At 39.2% G+C, this 21,241-nt stretch overlaps 1 protein-coding gene across 2 annotated transcripts; it reads right to left on the bottom strand.

The window, feature by feature from the left end:
- Positions 1-3,480: 3,480 nt before the first annotated feature.
- On the bottom strand, positions 3,481-20,421 carry LOC131241059 (uncharacterized). 2 transcript variants are annotated; one of them, XM_058239701.1, is made up of 10 exons: positions 20,164-20,421; positions 12,939-13,145; positions 12,506-12,784; positions 10,618-10,649; positions 10,423-10,524; positions 10,189-10,339; positions 9,029-9,702; positions 8,293-8,935; positions 8,021-8,184; positions 3,481-4,254 (listed from the first exon to the last, which is right to left on the bottom strand). In XM_058239701.1, exons 1-9 carry the CDS (start codon positions 20,288-20,290, stop codon positions 8,042-8,044), a joined length of 2,358 nt encoding a protein of 785 aa, XP_058095684.1. In that variant the 5' UTR covers positions 20,291-20,421; the 3' UTR covers positions 3,481-4,254; positions 8,021-8,041. The 2 variants fall into 2 exon arrangements, with proteins under 2 accessions (XP_058095684.1, XP_058095676.1); XM_058239693.1 differs by having other exon boundaries at positions 8,021-8,935; positions 20,164-20,420.
- Positions 20,422-21,241: the final 820 nt, after the last annotated feature.

Here is a 21,241-nt window from a genome sequence, read left to right as displayed (position 1 = left end):
ATAAAAACAAACTTCCTAGGGCCTACTGTGATGTTTATTTGCCCACGTGCTACGTGCGGTCAACATAACGTATTTTCGTCCATGCCGTCCATCCATTTTACAGATCATTTTATGGCATGAGCCCAAAAATGAGGTAGATATAAATCTCTAAGTGGACCACGTCACATGAAACAGTGTTGATTAAACGCCAACCGTTAAAAACTTCTTTAGGGCCACAAAAATTTTGGATCAAGCTGATATTGATTTGTTCCCTTCATCCAGATCCACCAGATCTGTGTGACCTATTCAACCGGTTGGATGTCAAATCAACATTATCAGTGGCCCTATGAGGTTTTTAATGGCAGACATTCACTCACTACTGTTTTCCTGTAGTGTGGTCCACCTGAAATTTAGATCTGCCTAAATTTTTAGATCAACCCCTGAAATAATCTAGAAAAATGGATGGGCGGTGTGGATAAAACACATACTTGGTGGCAGGACCCAAAGATCATAGTAGCCAGGTGGCAGCGTCACTAGCCAAACCGTGACATTATTTGCCGTCCAACCCACTTAGACAGGATGAAGGGAAAACACAAATATCAGATTTAGTTTTGTAGCCCCCACGAAGTTTTCAACGGTGGACGTTCAACAACTACTATTTTTTACGGTGTGGTCCACCTGACATTTGGATCTGCCTCATTTTTTATCGCATGCCCTAAAATGATCTATTAAAATGGATGGACAGCAGGGATAAAACACATACATCATGGTAGGGGCCATAGAGCTTTTCTAGCACCACCCAGCACCACGGGTCTCTAATGAGATGAATCATAATTTATAAAAACGTTCTTTATCTTCATCCTTCTAACAGTTTCGATTGTTCAAACCCAATCCCTAATGCGGCATGCTACGGCCTGGATTTAGCACATTACAATACGCATTGGGACGTAATAGATCTAACCTTGTTTTCTCCCCTCCCTGAGTTTTGGAATGGCCTATCTTTGCGTTATTCATAATCATGATGAACGGGTGGATGGCATACAAATCATAATTTCTGATCAGCTTGATTTTGGGCTGTAGGAGAATTAATGGGATGACTTACCCAGTAATCGTAGCAGATGTCACGCGTGCATCATGGTGGGCCCCAGAATCGATTGCATGTGATCATCACTACTATTAAAACCTTCATGAAGCAGCGAAACTTTCAGATCAGGCTAATATTTGTATCCACAGTTCATCCCAATGAGAATAATCTCATGAACGGTTTGGATGACATAAACATCATGATGGGCTCTGGAAAGGTTCCAACAGTGAGCTTTTCCATTTTCATTGTTTCTGAGTTTTGAATTTCAGTCATTTTTAGAGCTCCTATTCTATTGTCAGCTTACAAAACTGATGAACCGAATGGATTGCTCATGAACTTTTGGGTGAGCCCCACCATAGCTTCTGCCTCCATGAACTTTCTATTCGGAAGAGCATGAACTCGGCATCCATTCTAACAATAACTACCTAAACAGTACTATATTTGCGAATAACCATGTAAAGAATAACGTTCTCCATTTTTGTTAGCTTTTCTTTGATGGCCTGTTTGTTTCCGCTTTTACACCGGTGATGCATTGCATTTGCGCAATGGTTACCTTCTACAATCCTCAACAAGAGGCGCAATGGTTACCTTTTACAATCCTCAACATGAGGTAAAAGAAAAGGTTTGGGCAGTTGTCGACGAAACAGAGTCCATGCAAGTGTAAAATGTAGCGCAGACAACATTCATTTCACAGTAGTCGCATTACAAAGATACTTGAACGTATAAGAGATGGAATACCTGTTTGTCGACGGAACAGAGTCCATGCAAGTGTAAAATGTAGCGCAGACAACATTCATTTCACAGTAGTCACATTACAAAGATACTTGAACGTATAAGAGATGGAATACCTTGACTTACAATGACAATCCATATTTAGAAACGGCAATCACAAGCAAAGGAGTTTTGCAAGGATTAGATCCCCAGTCGGAGACAGATACGAATTTCTACATCTAATAGGTGAATCATTTTGAGGAGATAACCGATTTTCTCTATGCGAGTTATAATCGCCAGACCAAGGATATTGTAGCTTTGCAGGATGAGAAGAAAAAAGAGTGTTACACCTCACAGTTTATATGCTCTCGCGGGCTATTCGATCTGGCAGAAGGAAATCCAATGGGATTTCCAGAAATGGCTATGACATCAGTGTCACTTGCTGTCGTAATTTCAAAAGCGGATTTATTGCTTGAAGCAAACAAAAAACAGGAAAACAGACCCCCAAAATTACAAGTAATTACAGGAGTAAAAGGGGAAACAAACAGGCCCTAAGGGTTGATTTTTTTAGCAAAAAATAATGAACCCACCCCTATCCGAGAACCTGTCTCCTACAACAAGAAGAAATCCCAATTGTTTTTATGATATATTCCACATGGAGGAACATCAAAGGATTTCTATTCTATGGAGGAGAATTTTGTGACATGTTTTGTCCAAGGCATTTTTCTCATTCTCTAACAATTGCTAACAGAAGTTATAAAAAATAATGGAATATGAGTACTTTCAGAAACAACGAATTAACTATATGGTTATTTGCAACCATTTGTTTTTATATACGTATTTGCAAATACTCTATTATTAACGTGGGAATCTTGGGTCCCTACTCATGCCTCAGTGGTAGACAAAATGTGTTTCAACGGTGTGTGTGGGTGTGAGAGTGCATGTAGAACCAAAAAAAAAAAGTGGGAATCTGCAAAATCTTTAAATGAAAAAAATTCAGTGGTCCTATTTCATCAAACAAGTGTTCATGAATAGTAAGATTGGATTTCACAATTTACTGGGTTTAATTTGAGTTGATGAATGCCACATATACAATTTCCAAGTGTCTGCATATCAAAGGTCTTACTCGGCCATAGTACTCACAAACAAGAAAAGACTGATCAATGCATCATGCATGAGTGTGTGCATTAAAAATAGGGAAAAGGTACTGACCTCATGGGATTTCCCATAAGGTATGGGGCCCACAGTGATGTGTGTCGGACATCTGAAGTGGGTGCCCTCCAAGTTATGGAATGTCCTGAAAATCAGCCGTATCCGAAGCTTGGGTGGGCCGCACATTGGAGCCATGTGAAATCATGCCTTAAATATATCAAAACCTGAGTTTTGAAATGGCCTGAAATTTGGCATGACTCATCCAAGTGGGATGCACATAGTGGACAGGCCAGATGACTGAACCACATCTCAGTGGGCGCCCAAAAACAATCAGGATGGTTTTAATGGGTGGGCATGCACTCTCAGCTATTCCCTGTGGTGTGGCCCACCTAAGTCATGGATTGGCCTCTTTTTTGGCCCATGGCCCTGATGCATGGTTCAGATGTCCCACACCAGTCTTGGTAGGGCCCAACGGAGCTTGACCTCATAGTACCTTTTCTTTCCAAATAATAATAATAATCATAATAATAATAACAACAGCAGCAGCAGCAGCAGCAGAAGCAACCATGACTATCTCTGCATTAGCTAAATCAATGAAATCACAGTAAAGGTTTGTCGATGCAATCAGCATACTCATTGCACAGAACTACAGAGCAATTGCCTAACTAGCAAAATCTTATTAACACAACAGGCTGAGAATGAAATTAACAGAAGATCTCAATCGACAAACATAAAGTCAACATCTATAATACAATGGCATTAACGTGGGATTTTGAACACTTTGGGGGGTCGCTTGGAACTTTCAGTGAAAGCATTCTGCAATGTAAAAGACCCGCTGGCATTGGCCATCACCACAGCTGCATCCTCTCAACAGGTCATCCAAACACAGAGAAAATGCCACTAAGCTATGACATGGCGGTAATCAGTACAGACATCGGCAGGTGTTGTATCACAGTGCAGTGTCCCTGAAAGTTCCGAACGGACGCGTGTTAACGGCAAGCAACATACCTGAATGAATGGGCTTAAATCCCAGATCACAACTCCACCTTACTGTTGAACTGCCTATCCAATTGCTTGTGCAAAACCATTATTGACAATTGGCCTTCTGGACGACAAGGGTTGACTCATGGGTTATGTATAACCAACAATCCAAAAGAACCAAAAATCCAGCAAAGATTGGTGGAACTAAACATCTGCTATTGCTCCAAGATCCTTTCCACAAACCTGCCTATTTCTACTCCTCAACACAGAAGTATCGGTGAAACAAACAGACGTTTCTTGTTCTCGATACAGGCTATAGATATCATCGGCCAAATTACGCCATGACCCTGCATGACAAAACTTGCATTCATCAGTCTGTAAGTCTCAGTTCATTCTGTTTTCAGCTTCAATAGACTACATTGACAAAATGCAGAGCTTTTACACCACTTGGAAAGGAAACAAGAACCTAGCACTGCCAGGTAGTGCTGCAACTTGAGTTCGGGTCAGCCCGACTGACCCAAGTTCAGGTCGGGTGGGTCAGGTTATCAGGGTTAGGGTTAGGGTTGGAAAAATCCAACCTGATTTGAAATTGGGTTGGGTTTGGGTTGAGCAATTCAGGTCAAGTTAGGTCAGGTTGGGAACTTGGAAATGATCACATATATTTGAGTCAGGTCAGGCCAGGTCAGTTTAGGGTTGAGTATGGAGGCATTCAGTTTGGGTTCGGGTTGGAATTCAGGTCAGGCCGGGTTGCAGGTTGGGTCCTCTTGAGGTCAGGCCAGGTCAGGTCAGGCTCATGTTGAGCCCCAACCAAACCCAACCTGCCCAAAATACACCCCTACTGCCAGTATAACAGATTCATGCAACTATTTTAGGGGAAGTAGTTTGGTAACAAAATCCAAGATCATTCTCCCAGAAAATTAGGGTGGTGTTGGAAGATGGAGCACAAAGAGGAATGGAAGCCACCAACTCAAGATGGAGCGAAAAAATCCGACACATCCAACAGAGCAAATCAGCTTTCCATTCTTTTTGGCAACATCCTTCCACAGTGGCAATGAGTGGAATGCCACAATCCTATTCGTCATTGTTTATCTACATAAGCCAAAGCCTATAGCATTGGTAATGTCTCCGGCATAAATGCGAGGATGATGTATAGTTGATATAGGATCTTCTGGAATAGGATTTTCTTCAAGGCAATGGAATATGAGACTTGCCCAACAATGGAGGAGCTCCAAATAGGACCAACAATGTCTAAGAGCTTTTCATGTCACATTTACAAATGACTATAAAAACATGGAAGGTTTGCTCCAATAGTAAAGGTGGTTTTTTACCCAGAAAAACGTCCTGCATCACAAAGGTTACGATGTTTCCACATTGATAATGAGGAAGAATCCCTCAAGATGCAGTTACATTCTTTCAAATATAAATTGAAGGAGAAATAACAATTTTGGATATTCCCACTATATTAGACTTGCAATTGCATTTCAAATTGCTGTTGCATCCAAATGCAACATTGATTAATCTTGAAGGATGCATGATACTTATTTAAAAAGAAGGTTGGGACTTGGGAAGCTCCATGAAACTGTGAGTAGGCATTCAATGATCAATTGAATTTTTCTTTTCTTTTTCCTTCTCAGAATGGTAAAATGATTGCTTGAAGTTATAGGAAACAGTGTTCTTAATATCATATCTACAGAAGTGCAAGAACCAGGAGGGTATTAATATATTGGCAGAAACCGCAATAGTTTCACTACTAACAGTGTCAACATCTATAAAATAAATTATTTTTAAAAAAAAAAAATTCAATTGCTTCCTAATCTTTTTTGGGACTCGGGAATTTCCTTGCCTCGATGAAGAGAATCAGCTGCTAAGGAACTGGAGGAGAACTGTAATTACTCTCTGAGATATTCTCCTTTGGTTCATTCAAGCTCTTGGCAGTGAGATTCGCCTCCACAAGTTCAACTGCAGGATCTAAATGGGCAACTGGCAAAGGTGCCTGAATGCCTTTCTCTAGAAAAGGAAACATTGACATCTTATCAACGGCCTTTTTCGCAGCTAACTCAATGTTCAATTCAACTTTTATTTATTTCTTTCCTTTGATGTTTTTTCTTTGGTTCTAGCTTGATCATGCTAGGCTAAACCTCTTGGCTAGGGCTAAGAGGTGAAGCTTGTAGTGAGATGGAAGACTCTATTTTATGCTTTTAATTTAAATTTACGAATTGAATTTGATTTTAGTTGATTATTAAAGGAATGTTTTTTAAGTCTTTAATGGTCTGTTATGACTGAAATTACAATGGGTCTGCAATGGCTTTGAATATTTCCTTTTTCCCTTTTGATGTTTATGACGTCAGGAAGCCCTGTTGTTCACCATCGTCTCATGGGCATGGTCGGATGACGGTACCCTTCCTAACCTTCATGCATTGTTGATTGGTTGGTAATTGGTTTAATTCTGTTGTTGCTTTGTCTCCTGGGCATGGTTTGGTGATGGAATCCACTCTAATTCATATACCTTTCATCTCTTGAAAACTAAATCAAGTAAGTTCAGTTCAATTTCCATAATTCTTGAAGCGGGCATAAGATCTCCCTGATCTCTACAAGTGGATCCTCTGAATCCCTAGTTTCTTAATTCTGATTTTCTTAAGTTTTAAATAATTATTTCACAATTATTCCCTAAAAGGTCATTCTATTTAGATTTCATCTTAATCTAATTTTAATTCTACCTAGTTTCAGATAACGTACAGGTTTCAGTCCCTTGGGATTCGACCTCGGTCTCACGGGTTGGAAAAATCCAACCCGATTTGAAATTGGGTTGGGTTTGGGTTGAGCAAATTCAGGTCAAGTTAGGTCAGGTTGGGAACTTGGAAATGATCACATATATTTGAGTCAGGTCAGGCTGGGTCAGTTTAGGGTTGAGTATGGAGGCATTCAGTTTGGGTTCGGGTTGGAATTCAGGTCAGGCCGGGTTGCAGGTTGGGTCCTCTTGAGGTTAGGTCAGGCTCAGGTTGAGCCCCAACCAAACCCAACCTGCCCAAAATACACCCCTACTGCCAGGATAACAGATTCATGCAACTATTTTAGGGGAAGTAGTTTGGTAACAAAATCCAAGATCATTCTCCCAGAAAATTAGGGTGGTGTTGGAAGATGGAGCACAAAGAGGAATGGAAGCCACCAACTCAAGATGGAGCAAAAAAATCTAGAAGAGGCAGGTATCCGAAGTTCAAAAATATCAGCTTATCCTTCTTTTTGGCAGGAAAATGTTTGACGTTCCAGCAACTTGACACTTTCGGGCTGTGTTTGGATGCACAAGTGAATTGAATTGTGAAAATTAAGATTAATTAAGATTAAACAACAAACATTAATGATTTTTTATATTTATCATTTTTTGGTGGATCAAGAGAAAGGAAATCTCTGCCTCATGGCTAGTCCCGTGAGGCAGCAGCAGCAAAAGATACTCTTCAAGGCAATGGAATATAAGACCTGCCCAACAATGGAGGAGCTCCAAATAGGACCATCAATGTCTAAGAGCTTTTCATGTCACATTTACAAATGACTATAAAAACATGGAAGGTTTGCTCCAATAGTAAAGGTGGTTTTTTACCCAGAAAAACGTCCTGCATTACAAAGGTTACGATGTTTCCACATTGATAATGAGGAAGAATCCCTCAAGATGCAGTTACATTCTTTCAAATATAAATTGAAGGAGAAATAACAATTTTGGATATTCCCACTATATTAGACTTGCAATTGCATTTCAAATTGCTGTTGCATCCAAATGCAACATTGATTAATCTTGAAGGATGCATGATACTTATTTAAAAAGAAGGTTGGGACTTGGGAAGCTCCATGAAACTGTGAGTAGGCATTCAATGATCAATTGAAATTTTCTTTTCTTTTTCCTTCTCGGAATGGTAAAATGATTGCTTGAAGTTATAGGAAACAGTGTTCTTAATATCATATCTACAGAAGTGCAAGAACCAGGAGGGTATTAATATATTGGCAGAAACCGCAATAGTTTCACTACTAACAGTGTCAACATCTATAAAATAATTTTTTTTTAAAATAAAAATAAAAATCAATTGCTTCCTAATCTTTTTTGGGACTCGGGAATTTCCTTACCTCGATGAAGAGAATCAGCCGCTAAGGAACTGGAGAAGAACTGTAATTACTCTCTGAGATATTCTCCTTTGGTTCATTCAAGCTCTTGGCAGTGAGATTCGCCTCCACAAATTCAACTGCAGGATCTAAATGGGCAACTGGCAAAGGTGCCTGAATGCCTTTCTCTAGAAAAGGAAACATTGACATCTTATCAACGGCCTTTTTCGCAGCTAACTCAATGTTCAATTCAACCAATACACTCCTATTGCCAAAAGAACTAGGCTCTGACGAACCTTGTTTGAAATCCTTCTTGTCTTGAACATGTTCCCCAGAATTGTAAATTAATTTGGAATCATCCACATTCTTTACATCAAATTCATGATTTGCTTCAACATAACAGCAACGTTCATTTTCCTTCATAGAAATTATTTCAATCTCTCTCAAATGGACCTGCCTTTCAGTCTCTGTGGCCTCATACATCTTGATAGCATTTTGATCATCATGTTCTCCCGTCTTCAGATCTGAAGTCTGATCATACTTTTCTTTATCAGCCACTTCTGCTCCTAACTCCGAAGTGTTATGGTTGCTCCCTCCACTAGTTCTAAGAGATGAGCCCTGAACTGCTACAACTGTTCTAGGATGGTTTTTGGTTCTTGGAGTGCTAGATGGTACCCGAGATGGATTGGGTGGTTGTTGAGGCTGTTGAGTGGAGGCAGGTTTCATGCCAGAAACAGAAGCCTGATGTGATGGACCAATGAGTTGAGAATTGAATTTCATGGATCCATTCAGGGTTAGAGGTCTTGCATATTGAAGCTTAGGTCTTTGCTTGATAGCCCCATCAAGGTTACTGATTCCAGAAGCATTCTTAAGCAGACCACTTCTAAGTCCTGAATTAAATTGCGGACCAGTGTTCGAAGCGCGCACAGCAGTTTTCTCCTGAAAATCAGAAGATTTTTTCTCAGCGACAGTTACAAGCTAAAAAATAAGAAAAATATAATTCCCACTGGATATGACCAAATAACTACTAACCGCATCAAAGAAACCAATCTTTGGAGATGGCATTCGTAGACCTGATGGTCTGAAGTTTTGCACACTTCTAGGAGCATTCGAAGCTGCTGGATGAGAAAGAACACCAGTTCCCAAAGAAGCTTTCTCAACACATTGACTGGGAAATCCTGCTACGGAATTTTCACGTCCAATAAAGGGCTGAGCAGGTCGCTCAGTGGCATCCCGCACTAAAAAATCCCCTCCACAAGAGGAGGAAGTGGAGCTGATGTCAAGGCTTGCTTTCGAACTGTTCGACATTTGGCTGGCCGTACATGTCGAGGAAGATGACACAGAAGATGAGCCATCGATGGACGTAGCAGGTGATATGCTTGGCAAGAACTTGGAAGTACACATTAAATATGCCGACAAATTAGAATTTCTGGACCCGGTTTTATTTCTGGAGATCCGAAGAGGGGTTTTCATAATCGAATCAGTGGAAGATGGATTGGCATTTCTAGAATCAGCCGTATTTCTCAAGGTTTTAGTGCTGCCTGATCTGTTTTGCGAGGAGGGAGTTGATGGGAGTGTTTTGGCAGACGAGGACGAACCTGAAGAAGAAGATTTTGGTGAAGGTATAGAACTGGGAGTCACAGTGGGTGTAGCACCAGAAACAGGTTTCTTGGAAAGTGCAACACACTTCTGGTTGCTTCCACTTCCTGCAAAAGTTACATTTAATCAAAAGTTACACAAGAACTAGAATAAATAACCAAGCATCCACATTCAACGTATGGGTAGGTCCCTAATGATGAATAAACTAGCCTGATTTAAAAACAAATCAACCCAGCGAGCGACTCAGTTCAAGTCATGCTGAGTCATATCGACTCGACCGAGTGGGCGAGCCGACTCGACAAGTCATCCTGAGTCTAAACTGAATCAAGCTAGCTAGCGAGTTTTATGGTGACTCAGGTTGATTTTTGGCCAAGTCAAGATGACTCGACCGAGTTTTAAGTCAAGTCACCAAGTTTAGAACTATCATCCAGTCTAGATGAACAGGTGACCCAGCCCATTTCTCCAAAAAAAAATATTGTACAGAAGTGTCTCAATATGGATTCAAGAGATCTTCATTTACTAAAACATCAAGCAGATGGCAAACATCAGTCTTCATTCTTAGTTCTTTCTAGACAAAATGCAAAAGTTCTTACCTGAAGCCTTCGCAGTATTATTTTTTATTTTGATACACTCAGAAGAAGCCAAAGTTTTCTTGGTTGGTGTTGCTGTTGAGGGAGGGTTCACCCTTGGTAAAATCTTTGGTGGCTTTAAAGAAGAGTTCCAGTCTCCACTTCTAGCGACACCCTTCACTCAATAAATCAACCAGTTTCAGTTTAACCAAATGCCAAAACTTAGAGAGAAACTTGTACTTAGATAAAAATTCTTACTGCTCGTGGACGAACAAGAACCTCCTTTGAGTTTTTCTCTAGCACTTGCTTACTAAGACCATGACTCTTGGAAGAGCTCAAAGGCTTGCTGATGGGCTTCATCTGAAATTTCAGAATGTACTGATTTACAACATGCTCTAAGATGAAACATACAGCAGGGAGTCAGGGACGGACTGCAGCCAGGAAATAACTTACCCTATTTCGAGAAGAATGCTCCACCTGAGACACTGTAAAATGGTAACCATCATAAGACTGAGAATACTTTCCAATATATACCAATACTTACGACTAAAATGAAGAAAGAATGGTGCCTATGGCAAGTAGTTCCCACTACATAAAATTTAGCAGTCTGAAAACATGATTTTAAACAACAGTGATATTTGTATATAGTAAAAACTAAAATAAAAATGAAACCATGACACTTGGATCCTTCAAAAAAGTTGAGTACCTGAGTCACATATGAGGTCGAATTTTGATCAGAGTTCCTTGGGGAGCCCAGGTCTTTTGGCTAAAGGTAGGCTGGTTCGTGATAGTTGGGGAATGTTTCTAGCTAGATTCTCTGGCCCTTTGGGGTTGGCTGACTCTACGAAAGCTGAGGCTAAGGCATTACTTGAAATGGTTAAGATTGTGGTGGCTAACAACTTCCTGATACTGTCGAAGGGGACTCCAAAAACACAATCTCTGAGCAAGAGTCATATACCCAAGGAGGATTGCTGGTATGATAGAAGAGATTAGAGATAGTTGTAGGGGTTGTTTAATCTTTTCTATGCATGTCCCGAGAGAAGCCAACGAAGAGGCTGACTTGCTGGCTAAATCGGAAGTGGACAAGACAGAACTCCTTACTGAGTTTATAAGGGAAAATTAGCCCTGCTTTCTGGTGGGATGTGAACAAGGTATTCATTAATGGTAACCGTACACGATACGGGCCATTATGGCTGATTTGAAATAAACAAATTGTATTGAACCCATAACGCCAGTAATAGAGCTGTTCCAATCATGAAGTGCCATTGTGCTTAATTTCGTCCAGTGTTTCGGTCAGGGTTTTCCCGTTGTGTTCTAATATATTTCCTTTTTCTTTTTGAACAAATGGTTATCCTAATCTTTTAAGAAAGGGATAAAGGATCTCCTTCCACAAGACTCGAAGTTCATATCTACCAGGGTTTTCGAACTCCAGATCCATAAGCTATTTAAGCATAGGGAGTTATTTGATACTCCAGCTGCATATGACGCTTGATACGTGGGCACTTAGAAAGGGTACACGTGGAGTACATTAATCCAAACTAAACCAGCTAAATTGTGGAACCTATTGTCAATTTGTCACTAAGTTTCGGTATAAAAATCAGGTTCGTTGAACAGTCCTAACCTCTAATTCATAGACATTGTCTTTTGAAATAAGATCATCGGACGGTTTTCATTTCTAATTGTCCAATAAATGTCCAACAATCTAATATTTCAATAACCAAATAAGAGTGATTTTTTGTTCCTGACACAGCCAAACTTGTTCCCATAATTTGGATTGTTTATTTTGAATTATTTGTATGACATGTGAGTAATTTCTGAGTAATTTCAGATACAAACATATCATCCATCACACTACTAGAGAATCAAAGTATTTCTCTTTAGCAAATATAGCAAACTGTAACACCTGGACTGAAAACCCAACTTGTGAAACTGTTAAGGAAACATTTGTTAGATGATTATGCTTAGCGGTTGTAGCCAGTTCTTGCATAACCATATCCTGAGAATTTGGATTCAAACGATCTGCAATACCCGATCCCATGCTGTGTTGACACCCACATGGAGATCAAGTAACATAGACCAACATTAACATAAGCTCACATTTCAGTTACACAATACTGAATAAAGACACTCACCACCAACACCCTGATCCATAGCTCAAGTGGTAGACTGAGTGAAAGATACCTCGTTTCAACACTGAGGCCTTGGTATCGATCCCTAGTGGGGGTGGCTAACAGTGAAGTGTGATCTGACAGTGGGGTGTACTAACATGCTAACAAAAAAAAAAAAAGACACCACCAAAAGAGGAGGAGCAGAAAAGAAGAAGAAGAAGAAAGAGACTCACAACCAGTACATGGTACATCCACTTCCCCTTGTTGAGCTTTGCTGCTAGATGACGCCACATTGGAAGCATTGCCACACTCATAAGCTGACTTTTGAATGGAGGCTCGTATATCCTCAAACAATTCAATTTCAAGGCTTTCAAGTGCTGAAGCATCGCTGCATAATGTAGAGGTTGACTCAGCTGATTTCCTAAGATCTTCTTGAATTCCAGGTAATGCATGTGCCAAAGACTTCTTGAATGTTTTACTTACAACTTCTAATTCATCAGGATCAAGAATACCTGATAACATGGAAGACATTAAAAATGACTGTGATGTGAAATTTGTAAGGAATGTCGAAATGGGAAAGTCAACTTTTTTTTTTAATGGGGAAGTTAACTTATTAAAGTAAAAAATGTAGATTTCTCTTATGCACATGTATTCATAGAAGCATACCTTCACTTGTGAAGAAGGCACTATCCCAAGCTAAACTTTTGCGCAAATTACACTTGCCAGCTCTTCTTATTCTGCTTGGTTCTGATGGCACCAACGCAGGAGCCTCTTCCATTTCCTGGCTCGAGTTTGGTATGTTGTCCCTTTCCAGAGCATTTTCAACCTCAAAACCTCCAATGCGACCATGACTATTACAATTTTCTGAAAGCCCTGTCAATTTAGTTCCAAGTGGGAAATTGCTTTAGGTAATTCTAGAAAGTAGCAAGAACCATGCCAAAGAAAGGTCAAAAGATTTGCTATAATAGTAATAATAACATGAGAAGGTTCCTTTATATATAAACAATGGTTGTGGCAATAAAAAATTGTAGAGAGAGAGAGAGAGATTAGCAAGCATGTATATCAATTCAAAGCTTTAAGACTATCCAAATCATGAGGCCCACCCGCAAGGGACATCTCATGGATAAACAATACACACCCTACTAATGAATGGTGATATGGTGGAATGGGAGAACAGGATTTGTGTTGCCGAACCCAATTAGTTGCGATAAGTCTTTGATAATGATACTGATGATGGTTAGGATCACCCACGATTTTAAGATTATACACTTGGTAAACATGTATGTCAATCAAATCATGGGGCAAATATGGAAGGGCATGGTCCAATATCAGACTACCTCTGATTCCAAAAATTCAATCATTGCAATGATGCTAACCATCCAACCAATGGATGATTAGGTTCACCCAATTAGTGCAATTTTAAGAAAAGCATCTATTGCACCCAGCCAAACAAATAGTCAATCCACATAACCCATATCATGGGAGCATTGTGGAGGGCCAAAATCACACTGCTTGAATTCAATCACTGCAAATTATCCAAGGGTTGAAATAATCCAATTGAGAGCTTTCATTTGTTGACTTTCCACTGTACAAAGTGACATTTGTCATATAAGCAGTTTGGATCATTGGGTGATGACCCAGAGTAAGAGACGAAGGGGTCATTTGGATATCTGTAACTTCTGTAAAATGTAGGAAAGTTGCAGGTAACTTTCTTACAGTTAGTGTTTAGGGGAGAAATCTTACAGGTGACAAAGTTTCAACCTGTAACTTTGTATCAGGTAAGGAAGAAGAAATGTTACAAGGGAATGTGGTATTTTTTCCACTCACGGGTGATGAGGACATCCAACCATTTAGAGTATACAAGAGGAGGAGGAGATTGGCCCAGCCTTCACTTTGGCTTGATGACTTGTACATGGGCTCGGTTGGGCCGCACTAAGGACTTGAAGACCCCACATGCATGATCGTGCGTCTTACGTTAAGAAGATGCATTTGGGTTGCTTCTTTGAGGAGTTTTGGCTGTTGGATCGGGAGGACACGGCAATCGGACCGTTGGATCATATGTGGCTCCTTCGATCAGATGGCTGGATCATTGTGATCCTTGATCGCTTTGGTCATTAGTATTAGGATTAGCTGATTTTATGTTTTTATCATTATTTATAGTTTAGGATGAGTTATTTTCAGTTGATTGTATCATGGGACACATGAGGTATGTTTTTATTAGGTGAGGGTATTTTTGTCAAAACATGTGTTGAGACTATAAATGGGGGGATGTCCAGCCCTAGCCCAATAATGGTGGAATGAAAACAACTCTTTTACTTGAAAAAAAAAACACTCTCTCTCATATGATTTGAGATTCTCTTATGCAAAAAGACAATTTGGTGTGAATCCAAAAGTGTGAAGCCTAATTATCTTTTTCACCCCTTATCTTATTCTCTTCTAAAATGTATTTTTTTTATTCTCATCTCTTCTCAAATCCTTCTTTCCTACCACTTTTTTCCTACAAACCCAAACTGTGATTTGAGATTCTCTTGTGCAAAAAGACGATTTGGTGTGAATCCAAAAGTGTGAAGCCTAATTATCTTTTTCATCTCTATCTTATTCTCTTCTAAAATGTATTTTTTTATTCTCATCTCTTCTCAAATCCTTCTTCCCTACCACTTTTTTCCTACAAACCCAAACTCCTCCTACCCTTTCCTTCTAAACCTAAATCCATCTTTTTCTAGCCATCACTCCACCAAACCCAACCCGTCACCACCAACCCCACACGTACAGATAGGATCATATGACTGTACGATCAACCCATTCCCTCTGTTTTCTTCCAATCCATCTTCCTGTCCCATAAACCCTAGCCTAAAACCCTAATCTCCAGTTCCCTACAAAACCCTAAATCCTTAATTCCCAAATCTTAAATCTCTCATTTTTCCCAAAATTCCCAAAACCCCTTGAAACCCTAACCCTAGAATTGTGCAAATCTGCCCATTGAATTAAAACCATACCCATGCTAACGTGAGAGTCTCATTGGGCTTTAGATTTTCATGCTTATGTGGGATTGTGATTTAATGTAAATCTGAATTTTATTATCTATTTGATACTCTTTAAATCATGGTAGAATGGCATGTTATTATATGACTTACTTTGATTGATCCGTTAATAATCTCTAGCTTCCAAATGGTTAGATCACATGTCCTGCATCAACAGGTGACTTTCTTAAAGGCAGCAGGTGCCTGTTTTAAATTTGAGAAAGGGAGGAAGAAACGTAGCTTACCACCTACCTACTTTGAGCCTCTCTCTCTCTCTCTCTCTCTCTCTCTCTCTCTCTGGGCCCCACCATGTTGTATGTGTTTTATCCACGTCATCCATCTATTTTTCCAGATCATTTTAGGGCTTGATCCAAAAAAAATGAGGCAAATCTAAATCGTAGGTGGACCACACCACAAAAAAACAGTAGTGATTGAATGTGCACCATTAAAAACCTCCTAGGGCCCGCATAATGTTTATTTAACATCCAACCTGTTGATTTGATCATAAAGGCCTGGATGAAGGGGGGAAAAAACAAATATCGTTTTGATCCAAAACAAATATAGTGGTTTATGCATGCATGTCAGTTCAATGAACCTCATATTTTGGAATTTGGACCTTATGGCCCATCTTAGCATTTCCTTTTGTATTTTCAGTGTAATTAAAACAATCAGTCATGCACTCTAATAACTTTCTTCTAGCCCTTCCTTTTACATCTACTATAATCTACTTGGAGGCTTGGTTTGATCGAGAGGAAACATTGCTGATTAAATGAAGAAATGCTAATCCACCTTTTTCATCATGTTCTCCTCCTCATACTCACCGTAAAAATGACAAATCGGGCTGATCGAAAGTTTAGGTGGGCCACAACTTAAAGAACACTGTGAAATCATGCCTAAGACCTCGAAGATCACATGGTGTGACCCACCTGGGTTTGGAATGACCTGATTTTTGTCTCTTCATCATATTGAAGCTAGCATGACGAATGGATTAGATGGCGTAAGTCATGAAAACAATGTGGAAGTAGGTCATTTGGCTTTTACAAGCATTTCAATATGTAGGCCCACTTTTATGGCCTACCTGATGATTAGTTTAGCCTAAGAATCATCCCAACTATTCATCTAGATGGGCTTAATAAAATGGCATACTTTTATTCAAGCTTTCTTATCTATCAATCTGATTTTTAAACAATTCCATACTCTAAGCTCTGGTTAGTGTGAATATACAACTTGTTACCTGTAACTAACTTACAGGTTATCCAAACACAAAAACTAAGTTACCTTTAAGTAAGTTACAGCTTACATCCAAATAGGATTACTTGTAACCAGTGTTCAAAGTATCGGTATCGCTATAAGTTTTGCTGGCTAGGGATACGGAAACAATATCGATATCGTCGATAATATCGTTGATAACGGAAATGCGGGGAAACATGGGGAAATGATCGAATTTTCAACGAAACTTCAGGAGATGTTAAAATGTACATATTTGTATATTTAGAAATATAAAAAAAAATTACAAAAAGGATGCATACATAACAAGTTTCCCATGCGGCCTATTTAACCATCCAACATTCCATCCAAATATCAATCGATATTGCAAAATATCAACAACACATGATATTTCATCAATAAATCATCAACAATTGGAAAGGAAATGAAAGATTGTGGTCTTAATATCGCACATGTTGCGATATCGATAAAATTGAGATATTATCAATATTATCAATGATAAATTGAACACTAAATATAACCATGTGCCCATGAATAAAAAAATGAAATACAAATTTTTTTTAATAAGCAAATTTTTGATGATATCAATACGTTGGCGATATTATTGAAATACCGTCGATACACTTACGATACAAGCATTACCTAGAATTTACATAGTCGAAAATATTAGTGATACATTAGCGATATTGATGCATTGGCAATACAAGCGACACCTAGAATTTACATAGTTGAAAATATTGGTGATTATATTAGTGATATTGATACGTTGGTGATACTTAGTGATACATTGATAATACCTGAAATTTTTTATACTACCAGCGTTATCAGTATCGCTACCAGTGTTATCGGTATCGTTGAGTTGGAGATAAAGATAATATCGAAGATATTTCAATAATATCGGAGATAATTCGAACACTGCTTGTAACTTTCTTTCACCTGTAAGTTATTTGTAACTTAAAACTTAAAACACTCACAGGCATCCAAATGCAGCCTAAAGTCTCTACATATCATATTGCAATACACCGACATGTCTTCGAGCAAACCTCTTGGTGGCTTCCATTTATTTCTTCATAGAACCCTTTTCCTATTAACAATCTTATGCTATTTTATGTAAAACTCCGCTTCGGTCGCAAAGCAACAATCAGTCGCAAGACTGGCTAGGTAAAGGAGGGTTGATGTCAAGTGGGCAGCTGGTCATCAAAATTTCACTAAGAAAATCATGGGAATTACTGACTCTATCTTGATCAAGGTAGGTGCTTCTTGGGAGCAATGTGTGACACGTATGTGGGTCTCTCAGAGTTTATGTGATCTGTAATCATATCCATGCATTGCTTGCTCCCCATATTTGTGTATGCATATGTGTATATTAGGGCATCATAGGTACACCACTCCCCCTCAAATTGGAAGACAAAAGCCGATCATACCAAACTTTCATAAATATCTTGTCCTCGAGCTTCTCCAAGGGTCTTTGCAAACAGAGAGAACTTATTGCAAAACAAATCCACAATAAGTCCTAGCATATGAGCATTTTGGATCACTGAAAGGCAGCTCCACTAGAAAAGATAATCTTGGCCCAAACAAAAACTGCCACTTACTAGGGCTAAGCATTGTATAATACCTCAAATCCAAAACACAAGTATGTGATTGAAAATCAAGTCTTCTCAACCAAAACCTTAACATGCAATAACAGAAATAGCATGTTAAGAAGCATTCCAAACACCTAAAAGCATTAGAATCCTAAGGGGTCATTTGGATGCCTACAAATGGTTTAAGTGGTAAATGGTTTATGGGTGTAAATCATTTACAGACTGTCCTGTTTGGCTGTAAGCTGTAAATGATTTACAGGTAAATGATTGTCAATGTTTGGATAGCCTGTAAATTTTTCAAGTCCTATAAATGGAGAGCCTGTAAATGAAATCACACCTTTCTGCCTGCAAATCAAATGAGGCTAATAGCTGTAAATGATTTACAGCCTGTAAATCATTTACAGGCATTTTTTAGCATCCAAACACAGGCTGTAAATCATTTACAGTTAGCCCCATTTCCAGGCAACCAAATGACCCTTAGGGGTTGTTTGATTTTCTAATTGCAGTGGTAATTCAAGGTAAATGGGTAATAATTATTTACTTTTGAATATCCGGCTGCATTTTCAAGGTGATATTGACAGCCGCCTTCATTTATAGCACTCTCGCGTCACCTGAGGAAAAAACCATTAATTTGTGGGGTCCACCATGATATACGTGTCTTATCCACACCGTTCCTCCCTTTAGCCAATTCATTTTAGGGCATGAACCGAAAAATGAGGCAATCTATAGCACAAGTGGACCACACCGTAGGAAACAATGGGACTTGAGCTCCTACCATTGAAAACTTTTTGTGGCCCTAGAAGTTCTAGATCAAGCTGATATTTTTGTTTTCCCTTTATCCATGGCTCTGTGACCTTATGAACAGGTTGGATGACAAATCAACATCGATTTAACCCTAGGGTGAAAACAGCTTTCAACAGATGACGTCTTTATAATCATTGTTTATTAAGGTGTGGCCCACTCGATCATGGGATTTGCCTCATTTTTGGACTAATGCCCTAGAATGTGATGTTAAAAAAGTTGGATGGTGTGAATAAGTCACATACATCACGATGGGACCCACAAGTTTAAATCGATAATAACATGGTTTTTGTGACCAGTTTCCGAAATGTATTTCGTAGCAGATTTCAAACAGGTGAAATTAGTCATAATTATTTATTTACACTTATTTACCTTGAATTACCACTGCAGTTAGAAAATCAAACAGCCCCTTAAGGGACATAGTATGAAGATTCTCACTTCATAGAAGCTCCATGAAGTGTGATCTCCATCTAACAAAAGTGAAAATGCGCATGGCGAGGAGAGACTATTGATTTGGTAGGTGGTCACATGGATAGGCCACAGATCAAAAGTCCCACCAATAGGATGGTTCTATCCCATTCAATCATTTCAAGATGCCCCCATTAGATATGTGTGGGTATGCATCATGGAATCATCCTACAAAACCCTACAATTTCCCATAAACCTAGAGCTATATTTCTTCAGCCAAAAAGCTGCATTTTTCTTTCTTAATTTTCTGGAAAGCAGTCAACCCTAAAGGTTGTGAAGTGCTATTCGGTTTTTCAGCTTGCACAAGTGGCAAATGGAGCCCACGTTATCATGGTCCAAACAGTTTACATTACATCATGGCCCATGAACCAAAAATCTCCCATATCAGAAGAATCATAACCCATCAAAGCACTTTAAACAACACAGCAACAATTCACATTTCATCAAGAAAAAGGCCAACTCTATACAGTTAGGATATCCTAGACTAGGATATTTTGTGCATAGCCTATCATGGAGAAATCCGGCGTATCAACAGTTAGGATTATCAAACCATAGTTCCCACTGTACAAAGTAAAAATCCCAAAGGCTACAATCTTTCATCCTGAGTATCGGAAAATACCCAAAAACCCTAAATCTCAAACATTTTTAACAATAACAATCCGATCTAATCATAACCCTAGACAAGCATCCATCGCAACATCAACGGGAGTGATTTATCTGGAAAAAAACAAAAAGTCCCATCAACTGGTCAGATCAAGATCAAAAAAAAAAAGAAAAAGAAAGGCGTACCAGAAGATTGCCGATCCCGGAGACGATCGGAAGACGTAGGGATGAGGAGGGAATCGTCCTCGAAAGAGAAATCGATGAGGGAGAGACTGCCGCAAATGTCCAGATTCTTCTTAGGCTCTTCTTCCATTGCCAGCAGAAAATTAGGGGATTTCAGACAAAAAGAGGGGTGTGAATTTCAGATTTCAACGGGAAGGAGGAAAGAGAGGGTGAAATGAGAGGGATCGGATTAGGTGCGGCCCCGGCCGTACCTAACACGGTGCGGCCCTGACTGTAACGCCCACCTTGATGTTTTTATTTCATATCCAAGCTGTCCATCCGTTTTTCTAACTCATTTTAGAAATGATCCAAAAAAATATTATATATTCAGATCTTAGGTGGACCACACCATAAGAAAAAATGGTGATTAATAATTAAAAACTTATTGTAAGCCATAGAAATTATGGATCAAGCTGATATTTGTTTTTTCCCTTTATAAATATTTTTTTGACCTTATCAACAGGTTGGATGGAAAAAAAACCATTATTTTTGCCCCATAAATTTTTTAATGGTGGGATTTTGATCACCACTGTTTCCTATGGTGTGGTCCACCTGAGATTTGAATCTGCTTCATTTTTTGGTTGATACCGTAAAATGAGGTGATAAAAAGGATTGACTGAATGGATATACAATAAATACATTAAAGTGGTCCCACTATCAGGGCCGTACCTAATCCGTTTGCCTTGAAAGCCTTTTTAAAATTGAGATTTCATAGCGTATTTGAAATGAATAAAAACTGGCCGTGGATTTGAAATGAGGGGCGCGGATTAGAAAACTGTTTTCAAATCACCATTTTGAAGAGAGGGAAACTTTTGAGGAGTTATTTGATACTCCGACTACGTATGACGCTTGATATGCACGCACTTGGAAATTACACACGTGGATGCATTAACTCAGAGGACAGTGACTAAATTGTGGAACCCATGTCTCTAATTCACGTTTCCAAAATCAGATTGGTTTAATTAACGGAACCTCTAATTCGCGGATACACGTTTGTTGAAGTACGACCGTTGGATTTCTTTTTCCAGTTTTATCAGCGTAA

Source organism: Magnolia sinica, chromosome 1 (genome assembly GCF_029962835.1).
Source record: "Magnolia sinica isolate HGM2019 chromosome 1, MsV1, whole genome shotgun sequence".
In the NCBI taxonomy this organism is placed as follows: domain Eukaryota; kingdom Viridiplantae; phylum Streptophyta; class Magnoliopsida; order Magnoliales; family Magnoliaceae; genus Magnolia; species Magnolia sinica.
Note: the sequence above shows the minus strand (reverse complement) of the source record. Positions and strands in the feature narration are given on the sequence as shown.

Coding starts and splice junctions, on each gene's coding strand:
- LOC131241059 (XM_058239693.1), bottom strand. CDS start 20,290: ATGGAAGAAGAGCCTAAGAAGAATCTGGACATTTGCGGCAGTCTCTCC. Junction 10,650..12,505: donor GGATGTACCATGTACTGGTT/GTGAGTCTCTTT, acceptor ACCATTTTACAG/TGTCTCAGGTGGAGCATTCT. Junction 9,703..10,188: donor TAATACTGCGAAGGCTTCAG/GTAAGAACTTTT, acceptor TAACTTTTGCAG/GAAGTGGAAGCAACCAGAAG.